Source organism: Cetorhinus maximus, chromosome 26 (genome assembly GCF_964194155.1).
Source record: "Cetorhinus maximus chromosome 26, sCetMax3.hap1.1, whole genome shotgun sequence".
Taxonomy (NCBI): Eukaryota; Metazoa; Chordata; class Chondrichthyes; order Lamniformes; family Cetorhinidae; genus Cetorhinus; species Cetorhinus maximus.
Genome location: NC_135904.1, coordinates 22976449 through 22988593, shown reverse-complemented (window position 1 = coordinate 22988593; position 12145 = coordinate 22976449). Strand labels below are relative to the sequence as shown.

Genomic DNA, 12145 nt, shown 5'->3' with positions numbered 1-12145 from the left:
AGGCCTAGTCTACTTAATCTTTCCTAATAGGTCAATCTTCTCATCCCAGGAACCCTTTCAATGGCAATTATTAAGGCTTGGAAATTTTAAAAAAAGTCACTATCATACAGTTGGCTATGGATCTGTGCTTTAAAGGAGCATTTTTTAACATGGTTTGTTTCTCTGCCACCCTTCCCCTGCATCTCATCTGAGTGTTGATTCCTGGCAAAGGCACATTTCCAAGTTTTTTTCAAGCAAGGCCCATGGCTCATGTGTGAGCGTTGATTAAAGTATTTGTGCACAGTCGAATATCTCAGATTAGCCTTGAGCAAACGCCACTAATGGTGAAATCAGGATGAAGAATCCTGCTTGTATTTTTTCCTTACCCTCTTCCCTTCAATCAAATAAGTAATAATAAGTATCGAGATAGAACTTTGGGGTGTAAATTAAAAGGTGACCTATCAAATCTACCATCTCTGACGTCAGAGCTAATCGCAGTATGTTACCAACTTGTTTGCATGACATTGCTTCTATGTTAACTGGTCATCTCCAATTGCAACTTTTTCCTTTAAGTTTGTGAGTAGGTTTATTAAGTAAAAGAGAAAAAAACACCTCTTTTATATTTGCCTTTGTACAATTTCTTGGAACCAAATAAATTTTTCAATTGTGAACTATCCAGCTGTATAGTAAAATGGTCACTGAAATGCCTTTTTTTTTTTGGCCAAATACGGTTTGCACATTTCCGTGACTAGGTTAAGTTGTCAGTCAACAAAATGCAGGTGGAACATTGCCTTTCCTGTCTCTATTTTTATGATTCATTCTCACCTTGCTGATAATTTCTTTGAAACATAAAATTCATGCCTTTTTGATTCTTAATTTCTGGTGTAAATTCGCCTATCTTAAGTAGCCATTATTCAGAATTCACAAAATTACTAAAGATATCTCTTCAACCATTTTATATTAAATCCTGAAGGCCAGCTGGAAAACAATTTTGTACGTGCCATCCCAAGTTAAGGGAGGTCAGTGGCACTTAGTGTATATAATGTTTAACACTGTGCAAAGGCCCCTCAATTCCATTCTGATTTTATTGAACCATTTTGATCCCTATTGCACCATTTAGAGCCTTTCTATTTCTTTCATCAGCTGCGTTTGAAAGCTCTTTTATTCCATCAATGTACAATTCAAATCTGGATTATAGTTACCTAATGAAATGTGCTACTTTATTATGTAGTGATTTAGAATGAATGTACAATGACAAATCTACATGCATATTTGATGTGTGTTTAAACTGTACTGACACCCATTTTTACCTTTTTTACATTTGTCTAGTTAAAAGAGGGAAACTACACGGACCGTCAGGTAAGACATTTACTTTTCTCATCTTTCCTGATGAAGTATTGCATTCGATTTACATACAGTGTGTTCCTTGGTTTAATTATACTTTCACCAAGATACCTGGACAAGTGTAAATAATGGGCTGAATTTAACTTTTTTTCAAAAAACAGAAAGGTGTATTTGGCTCTGGATCACTTCCAGGGGTTAAAAGTTTCAACTTTGTTTCCTGACCCCAGCCTGAATTTCCACCTTGAACAGAACGCAAAGGTGGGTTGGTGATCAACCCACTCACAGAAGGCAGGATGCAGCTTTATTTATGATAATGAGGCTGTGAGCCTCATCGTCATTGTTATGGCACAGCCAATGGTAAAAGCCAAGTTGTTCAAATCCTAGTGGGAAACGTGAGACAACTGCAACAACTGTTTTTCAATTTGTATGTTTCGAGATGCGGGCTTTGAATTCAGTAGTAATAAGACCACCGAGTCTTATAGGTTTTTACAAAACTAGATTAAACATTTATTAATAAGAGAAATGATTTTAAGCACATACATATTTCTGCAAATTACTACTACAATAACTTTTAAATCCCCTAATTAATCTGACTGCCAGTCACACCTCTGTTAAGGCAACAGTAAGACACACTGATTTAAAAGACCCAGGCATGGCACCCTGAAAAATCCAATTCAAAGTGAGTTTCCTTAACTACAGTTCATTTTAGACAGCAGCTTGAGGTGTAGATGCTGAAGGCTTTTCACACTTGTTAGATGTTAAAATTCCTGCTTTTACACACAGCCTTCTCTCCTTCATACGTATTTTCCTCTTTGAATGCAAATTCCCATTGTTTCACTCTGTCTTTGGACTTTACTTCCTTGATCATAAAAAATTATCATAGTGCCAATTTTACAAGTAATATTTGGGGAAAAATAAACACACTGTTTCTGAACCTGGTTAGGTGACACATTTCACTCCCTCTCCTTAAATCCAAGCTAGTCTGGTTTATTTAAAGTTGCAAATGCCCTTTTACACCTTGCATTCGAAACTTCCCCCACGTTTACCTACTTAACATTTCAAACCAAGCTCATCATCTAATACATCAAAGCCATCAGACCAGCTTCCTTTAATCCAATTAAGACGCATGTACACACGCACGTACAAATTCCAATAACATTATTATATCTTCCTGACAGTCATGCAGCTTTTGAATTTTAACTCCTGTCGCCAGGTCTCAAGGTGGGGACTTGGTGGATTCCAGAGTTAAGTGCTTTCTCAACTACCTCCTGCATCCATGTGCCTGCTTGAGGAACTTCTGAGATAGAGGCATCCACCCCACCCACAATGACCTTTCCCATGATTTTCTATAAGCTGCTTCTGTCCCCCTATTAGGCCCTGATTCATCATCAACACCCAGGGATCAATTTCCCCCAACTGTGAGGTCCCCAACTCCCTGCCCTGGGATCAGTAGCTCCCAAAATCGCCCATCAACCCCCACATCCCCACCCCCTGCAAGGACTTAACCTACTGCTATGGCTGTCAGTGATAGATTTCCTGCCTGGTTGGAGGCCCAGAACAATCAGGCTGGCCTCCAAGCAGGGAATCAATCTTCACTGAGTAAGTTAGGAGAGGGGTGAAATATAAGCTGATTTAAGGTGGGGGGGGGGTGGTGGGGTGGGGGGAGAGAAGTTGGGGGGGGTGGGGTGATTGTAGGGACAAGCAAGCAGTGATAGGAGCAGATAATCAAAAGATGTCACAGACAAAGGAACAAAGACGTGTAAAAGGTGGTGATATTATCTAAGAGAATGTGCTAATTAAGAATGGATGGCAGGACACTCAAGGTACAGCTCTAGTGGGGGTGGGGTGGAAAGACTGACAGGGCATTACAGTTATAGATTTAAAAATAATGGAAATAGGTGGGAAAAGAAAAATCTATATAAATTATTGGAAAAAACAAAAGGGAGGGGGAAGAAATGGAAATGGGGGTGGGGATGGGGGAAGGGGGAGTTCAAGATCTAAAGTTGTTGAATTCAATATTCAGTCCGGAAGGCTGTAAAGTGCCTAGTCGGAAGATGAGGTGCTGTTCCTCCAGTTTGCGTTGGGCATCACTTCCCCCCTACTTCTCTCCCCCCACCCCACCACCCCCCCCACCTTAAACCAGCTTATATTTCACCCCTCTCCTAACTTTACTCAGTTCTGCTGAAGGGTCATGAGGACTCGAAACGTCAACTCTTTTCTTCTCCGCCGATGCCGCCAGACCTGCTGAGTTTTTCCAGGTAATCCTGTTTTTGTTTTGGATTTCCAGCATCCGCAGTAGTTTTTTGTTTTAATCAATCTTCAATGTCTGAAACACATTGTGAAGTTAAATCTCCACACCGTGTGGAGAAATAACGAATTGTGAGTTTCCCCCGACCTTCTGAGCAACCCCCTCCTTGCGGGTTAGGTCAGTAAAACTTCTGTCCATGTCTCTGGCACGTTGGAAGATAGGGCAAAGACACCGGTCTGAAACATGGAAGCCAAAAATTAACAAGAGGGCAAACGAGGGAAGAACTTGTAAAAAGAAAATGCATGACAGATGTTGCAAGTCAGTGTGATCTTCTATCTGCAGCCCTGCGTGCCAAGCACTTTTAATCTGAGGTAGTGGGGATACAAACAACCTTCTTTCTATTTTCTGTCAATACTGTTTGAAAACCAGCTGCTGGGCAGTATGAAAGAACAGTCTTGGATGAGTCTAATCCATTTGCCCTCAATTCTTAGCTTCATTTCGTCAACTATCCATACAATCATGGTGATTGAGAAGCTTCTAATTTAACTTCAGTGTCATCTGGTTTCCAAGATCTGCTAATAAGAGCTTGCTCAATGGAGCAAACTCACAACCTGTGCTGCTGATTCCTTGAGACTGGAATATTTTGCTCGCATTTTTGGATTTTTTTCTCGCATCAGTCAACAAAAGACTTAATTTTTGATGTGTTACATAGGCAATGTGTCACAACAAGATTGTCAAACATGAGGTTTTTGATGACTATGTAAACGGAAACTGAAGCATCAATGTTTTTCTAACACTTCTAAATGAAGGCCTGGATTTTCAATCCAGGGTCAGGGTGGTGAGTGGTGTTGGGCTGGATTAGAATCCGGGTTCGCTACCCACCAGAATGAGTGTGGACACTGCAGGATGCAGAGGCGGGTTGTGCGGAAGTCCTACCTCTGTACACTGGCACTTTGTTGCGATTATTGAAAAAACGAAGAAAACAAAAAAAGCTTGCTCTCTCGTCGACCTATAACCTTCTGCCCACCCCCTATGCCCCTCATACTCATGGCAGCCTATGACCCCTATTGATCCCCATAGCCCTTTATAGCTCTATGCTAACCAATGCCCAACACCCTTTGTCCTGGCCATTCCATGCCAACTCACTTAGTATCCACCATGGGCAAACCTTATGAGCCATGCTAAAAAAAAATTAAAGTTATGTGGCTATTGATGCGACTTAAAAAGAAACACTCATTGATTTGAAATCAAATATTTAATAAGTTGAAATTCTTTCAAGTAATCTCTTATGAAAACAAACATCTCTATTCTGTAACCACTTGGAACTGCCAGTCAAGCTGCTCACTTAACAGGCAGCCCACTGTGATAATGTTAGGTTGTAAAATCAGTCATACAGCACACATCCTATAATGATTGCCCTCGGGCTTATATCAACAGACAGAGTGAAACATCAAGCACCGATTTTTTTCAAAAAATTTAAAGCCCAGCAGAGTTAAATCCTTGGCAGCTCCAAAGGGCTTTGACTGTTGTTATGATGTGGCAGATGTGTGCCAGGCAGATCAACTCCACGAGGAAAGCTTGATCACGCGGTCAATTTGCAATTTGTATTTTATTTCGAGAAGTGTGCCCTAAATCCAGAAGTAATAAGACTACCACGACTTGAGGTTTTTTTTTAGAAAACTAAATTAAACGTTTATTAACAAAACAAAAGAAAAGCACATACATGGGTCTACAAATTACTACTATAATAACTCCTAAAACCCCTAATTAACCTGGCTTCCAGTTACACTCCTGTCAAGGCAACAATAAAAACAAATAGATTTAAGCAGACGCCGGCAAAACCACACAATACCCTGGGCAGTCTAATTCAAAGTGAGTTTTCTCAGCAACGTGATTCACAGACAGGAGGCTTTTCACACTTGTGTTAGACCTTAGAATGCCAACTGCCTGACACACAACCTCATCTCCTTTTATATGTGTTTCTCCCTTTTTAATGCAAATTCCATTGTTCTAATATGTCTTTGGAACTTTACCTTTCTCATAATATAAATCTTTTCATAGTGCTCATTTTATCCTTTGGTAACCTTTGGGGGAAAAATAAACACACTGGCTTAACTTCTTCTGACCTAGGTGTAATATCCTACCACCCCTTTGAAATTCAGACTACCCTGATTTATTTATTAATGCAAATTTTCCTCACGTTCTAAAACTTCAGCCATGTTTATGTATTTAGCATTTCAAACCTAGCTGCTTATTGATAACTCCCCTCTAGGCCAGCTATCTCCAATTAAACTAAATCCCCCACACATAGAGAAACTATCCAACCCCCACTATTACCCCACTTTTACAATAAATCACAATATTGCGAGAATTGTTATAAATCACAATATTATGAGAATTATTATACTTCCATGACGGTCCTTTGATAGCTCCCCATGAGTTTATGCGCAATCATGTCCACCAAGATGCCCTGGGACCATATCCAAAATGGTACTTTACCTCTTCAAAAGGATACCCTGGCTATCCAATCAAATCCGCAGGTTTCAGACACCTACCTCACGAAAATCACACGAGTGGAGGCAGCTTCTGATTTATGTAGGCAGTTGCCTCTGTGAACCATGGATGTGCAATTTAGAACCTGCCCTCACTCCCCCTCCTGCGAAAATAGCAGATGCTGGGTTTGGGAGCTGGGCTTGCAGATTCTGGCTTCTGCTGGCATTTCCGTGCAGTTGGAGAGCCTCTCCATCTGTATGAAAATTCAGGCCGAAGTGTGCTATATCCTTGAAACATACCAACCTGAGTTCTAGATAATTTTTTTTCTCATTTTGCTGTCTAAGTTTTGGTATTTGGAGCTTTCTTGGATCACAGCAAGTGTAATATCCGTCCTTAATAGATAACCGGATTCAGACGTTTATTTACTGTCTGAACTGGGGAGATATTATACCTTGGAGTTTGAACTTGGTATGAAATTTTCCTACTTCAGCCAAGCACCGTGTTAATATATGACTCAGTGATAACCTTTTGAATCAGGAAGTGAGAAAGCTATGGGTTTGTTTTCCACTGCAGGGCTTAGCATATAATCTAGATTGGCATTTCAATGCAGCATGCATTTCCCAGTGAGATTTTAAACTGGTTCTGTCTATTCAGGTGGACATGAAAAATCACATGCCATTATTTGAAGAGTTATGAAACATCAGAAATTAGAGGTGATGTTATGGCATGGGTCATAATTGGTTGGGGGTGGGTGTGTAGGAGATAGAGAATAGGAATAAAGGGAATGTTCTCTGATCAGTATATGACTAGTGATATTCCCAAGGGATCTATACTGGGGTCTCAATGTTTCAACATTTTTTATATTAATGTCTTGATAAAAGATTAGAGAATTATATCCCTACGTTTTCAAATAACACTTAAGTTAGGAGACAAAGTAAGTTGTGTGGGTGGGAACAGGAAATTACTAAGAGATTTGGGCAGACAAAATGAGTGGGCTGACATTTAAGGAAAATATGAGATCATCCATCTTGGATTTAAGAGAGAAGATTATTGTTTTAACGGTGATAGACTAGGGGCTGTGGAAGATCAAAGGAATTTTAGATGCCCAAGTACACAAATTAGTAAAAATTTGTGCATAGGTACAAAAAGTAATCAAAAAGGGTAATGGGATATTGGCCTTTATCTCAGGGATGTTTAAATTAAAAAATGAGGAAGAGATGCTGCAGTTGTACTTCAGGTGGAGGAATCTAGAACTGAGATTGACAGACTTATGTTGGGTAAACAAATCAAGTGATATGGAACAAAGGCAGGTAGATGGAGTTAACCTACAGATCATCCAAGATCTAATTAAATGTCAGAACAGTCTTGAGGGGCTAAATGGCCTTTGCTGTTCCATTACCTCATCGGTGGCCACTGTTTGAGACTAAGCCAGGCCGTTCGCAACATTTAAAGTTTTATTTAACAGCAAGATTCCAACCCACATCCTCTCCACCACAAAGGCTGCTTACTTCCATCTTTGTAACATTGCCTACCACCAGCCGTACCTTCGTCCTCCTGTTCCTGAAATTCCTTTGCAATGTTGACTAATTTAGTGTTCTCCTGGCTGGGCTGCACTTTTCGTTTACTATAGCCCTCCAAAACTCTGCTGTCCACATCCTGTTGCTGAATAAGTCCCCTTCACTCATTACTCCTATCCCTGGTCATCACCCAGCATTGCTAGAAAATCAGCTTTGTAGTAACTGATTTCACAAGCACAAATAATTACATTGACATTTTCTCTAATTTTGGGACTGTTTCTGATGGGTTTTGTTCCTACTAGCTCTTGATCCTTGTGAGTCTTTGCCAATTCAAGTTCCTTATTATCCCCTTCTCCCATCCACTAATTTTAATGGACTGAATATGACTGGCTGGGCATCTACAATTCCTCAAGTTACGTTTCCTGTGGGTACCATTCCTTACTTGAATGTGGATCTATCAGTAAAAAGTGTTTAGCATTCCAATGTACTCCAACTGTTCAACATTTCAGTAGTTAGGAATATTAAGGCTGTACTTTTTTGTTTTAGAAAACACATGAAGTAAAATTGTTAACTGTTGTAACATTAAGTAAATGCAAAGAAGAGATGTTACCTGCTTTTCTTTTTATTTGTCTTTTGCTGATAAAACTTGCCGTAAATTCAGCTTGTTTTGCAAGGAAAGTCTTAAAACTGGAATGTGAGCTTCCTATTGATTTTTAAAACATTCAATATTTAACTGGTAGCATTGTGCCAAGTGCGGATGCAGATCAACATTATTCAGAATATGACTAATTCTATTTGAAATATGCACTTGTGCCTTTGGGGAATAAATTAAATTATGCATTTAGCTTTTAATGGCCTGAGATATGGATGCACAACTCAAAACAAATATTTACAAATGGACATGCCTAAAAACAGTAATAAATAAATCATATTGAAGCTGATTTGTACCGATACAGTTTATTAGCATACTGTATAAATCAGCAAAGACTTAAAAAAACATGCATTTATGTTTAGTATACAGCTACAGTGTTTGACACAAGTTGGTTGAATTTTTAGTACTGGCACTCTCGGTAACAACTAAAACTACATCAAACTAAAGATTCTTTTGTTGTACAGAAAAGAAACCATTTCTTCTATAATGTGCCATTTGACTGTAATTACAAGAAGAAAAATTAAAGTTTTGCATAATTTTTGCCTTTTGTATTTCTTGTGGTTATCCGTATAACATTATCACCCGAAGTGAAAGGTACCTAACAAAAGTATTATAATTTGATGGAGCAACAATCTCCTTTGTGAGTAACTTGTCTTCTGTAGTATTTTGGGAAATTTGGATCATTCAGCTGGTAACAATAGTGTTTTGCTTTCTTGTGGATAAGATATTTGAATCAATCAGTTGGATGTCTGATGTACATCTTGTATAAGGGGAGCTTTCATGTACGAATTTCTCCTGTGCTAGGGATACGCTAAACATATGAATTTCAATTTTACAGTAGACTTACAATTCTTGTTCTTGAGCTGCTATCCACTTCTTTCTGCTCTCCCTTGCTCTACACTGCAACACTACTACTAGCTTTATTGCTCTTCGTTCAAACACGAATGTGCAGTTGAGTAGCTCCCTTTAAAATACTCTACTCTAAACCCCAGGTTTCTGACAAAGGAGTAATCTCTAGGAAGTCTTTTTCTAGAGATTTGCACAAATTTCAAATGTGGCATTGTAACAATTGCCATTTAATTCATAATTTTCCATGTTTTTCATAGTTATTACATCCCAGCATATTTTAAGCTGAGGAAGAGTTCAAGATGGGTGGTTCAAACCAGTTTTGCAGGAGTTTTTTGGGGCAGAATCATTTATTTTCTTTTACTTCATGCCCAGTACAGGCATGGAGATATCTCAAACTTTGAAGCTATAATTTAAAAAAGTGGACATCAAAGGCTGTTTAAGGTGGCTGTCGCATATCATGTGTCTTGGCAGCATGTAGCTCTATACAGCCCTGGAACTCAGACAAATGTCTAATTACATATGGACAGTCACAGCCATTTGTGAAATTCACATAGCCCTTTTGTTAAGGAGGGGCCCTTATCAGAAAGGACCATGGACAATAGAGACATTGAAACTGAATGGGTGCTAGATGAATATGAAATAGATCTCATCTAACTTTCATTATATTGTGATGGCTTCTCATCCCAAACACACAGACTTTGGTTGTCTGAAACTCGGTGTGAAAAGCCACAACACAGGATATTTACTGATCTAATGCACAACCTTATTTGGAAAAGGACTTTGGACTTGTGACAGGTCACATGGGTAAGGCAGCCACGTTTGTTATCTGCTTTTAAAATATAAGAGCAGCAGATGTTCTAAGATTGAGACCATTAGAAATATCATCTAAGCCAACAAACCAGCTGCAAGAAAATACACAGCCATGGTAATACATAGTTATACCTTGAAAGTGGGACAGAGACTCTTTCCCCTGCTCCCGCACCAACCCCCAACCTGTTCCAACTTCAAATTCACCTGAGGGCCGACCTCTTGGAAATTCAACTACAAGAAGCCTTGCAGCTTACTGGGAATCCTCTGCTCTTACTAGACCTCTACTTCAGCTAAAGCATCAATTTATCCTAGAAACTACAGGCCTGCTACAAAAGACACTGGAATAATTCTATCTTGTAATGATATTTTTTTTCTTCATCTGTATATAATCTTTGTGTGTGTGTGTAAGATGTCATATTTGAACCTTCAGGACAAGTGTGTGCTAATAAATAATCCGTTAAATTTTAAATTCACAAAAGCTTGCTGCTGGAAATTATTTAAATTGGGACAAATCACTGAGTGTAAGAAAACATGCTAATCTCACACATTAAAACACTTTGATCATGGGCAATAATAAGCCACATAAACCTCTGTCCGTGATACTTGTCAGTCCAGAAATAGCATTTCTTCTCCCTTCTAGTACAGGATTGGTAACTTAGTATATGGCTTTAGGTATTGCCAGTGTTTAGTGGAGTAGGTCTTGGCTTCTATGCCTGGGATGCACCCAGGATTCTATCCTTGGCCCTTTTCAGTATTGATGTGCTAAACCTTAGCTGATTCCATGGTCCTGGACGAAATCATCATGTTTCATGTACCACCGACAATAATCAGCTTGAGCTACCTCGATTCCATCATCCTTCCTGGCTTCAGTAAATTTGTTGTAGTACAGTAATGTGTGGTGTAATCATGTTTAGGCTGGTGTGGGATTGATAAAAGTCCAGAAACTGCATTCCAGGTCCTAGATTACCTGCGAGATGGGATAATCATCAGTTTTAGAAATTTTCATTTATTAAATTTTCATTTTTGTTTTGGATAGTAAGTTGGGGGAAAAATACAATTTTCCCCCCCCTCCCCAAAATCTCATTTTTTTTAATCAACACAAATCATGCCCAGAGGAAAGCAGGTGTCGCATCACATCTGTTGCAATGTAACATGTAGCATACTGTATTTGCCATGTTGGGGTAATGCAAGTGATACATGTGCATCTCTGAAACCAACTAATAAGCAGGCAAAATGAAGGCCATCCAGTTTGGATGTTCTTGAGGGTTGTGGGTCATCTTTGGGTGCTACTGTGGGGACTATATTCTATATAATTCAGCAAACTTTCATTCCTATGAACCAAAGATAGCAATGCACCGTTACTGTTACTCCTGCACAGATTGTGACTTGAAGACTAAGGCCTTTGGTGGAAAGTTGGATTAGGACATATGCCAAGGTGCTGTTTACAAAGAGCATTGTTTCCCAGCAATATTCATTATCCACCTCTTGTAGCAGTGGATATGGTTGGAGTCAAAATGATAAATAAAGCAACCTCAAAGTTCCTTGGCTGGGGATGGCACTTTTGTGACTCAAGTTGGATGAGAGTGGGGAAATTTGATTCTGCTATGTTTCTGTCCCTTTTTAAAAAAAAACCTAGTAAAGTTCTGAAGGGGCAGGGTGATGAGGGTGGGCACTCTTTGCAGTCGCAGCTCCCTCCCATGTTGAATCCTGGCTGTTGGACTCCTTAGCGCCTATAATTTAATGCGGAGGTACTGTGTTGTTGCCACTGTTATGTACTGGTGGAAGTGCCGACAATTGATTGCTGATCATAAATTTATTAATATAAATTTATTCAGCAGGGAGCTGGCACACAGGTAACAACAGGTGGAATTCTGGCCAGAGCCCTTCGCAAAGTTGCGGAGGACCCATCTGCAGTTGCAGTGAAACCGTTGACATTCCTTCAGTTAGAGGATAGCAGTTTGGATCATTGATTTGAGGTTCAGATAGTAAGGCTACAAGAGAGAGCTTTTGAGAATAGTTTTCAAAAATGCATCCCCGACCAGATTTCATTATTTTACTGTCTAAATTTAGACCTCTGAGAATGTGATTTGGTGACACCCTGTGGCCAAAAAGTGCACGCTCCAATGAGGAGCTACTATGAGGACCTGAAAACGATTTACTTTGCCTTGTTAATTTCAGTTGTCTGCATTCCTGATCCATTTTCTTTTAAGGAATGAGCACTGATACTCTTTTCGAGTTATCAATAGTCACAGA

At 39.4% G+C, this 12145-nt stretch overlaps 1 protein-coding gene across 5 annotated transcripts in view; it reads left to right on the top strand.

Annotated features, from left to right (window-relative positions):
- Positions 1–12145, top strand: part of unc13c (unc-13 homolog C (C. elegans)) — a 585292-nt gene that overhangs the window by 31088 nt on the left and 542059 nt on the right. For 4 of the 5 annotated variants that reach the window (XM_078530361.1, XM_078530365.1, XM_078530363.1 and 1 more), the window contains exon 2: positions 1309–1338. The exons of the other annotated variant lie outside the window; for it this stretch is intronic. In XM_078530361.1, the coding sequence (XP_078386487.1) occupies positions 1309–1338 (30 nt within the window). The remainder of the gene's footprint in view (positions 1–1308; positions 1339–12145) is intronic. 5 annotated transcript variants of the gene reach the window in all.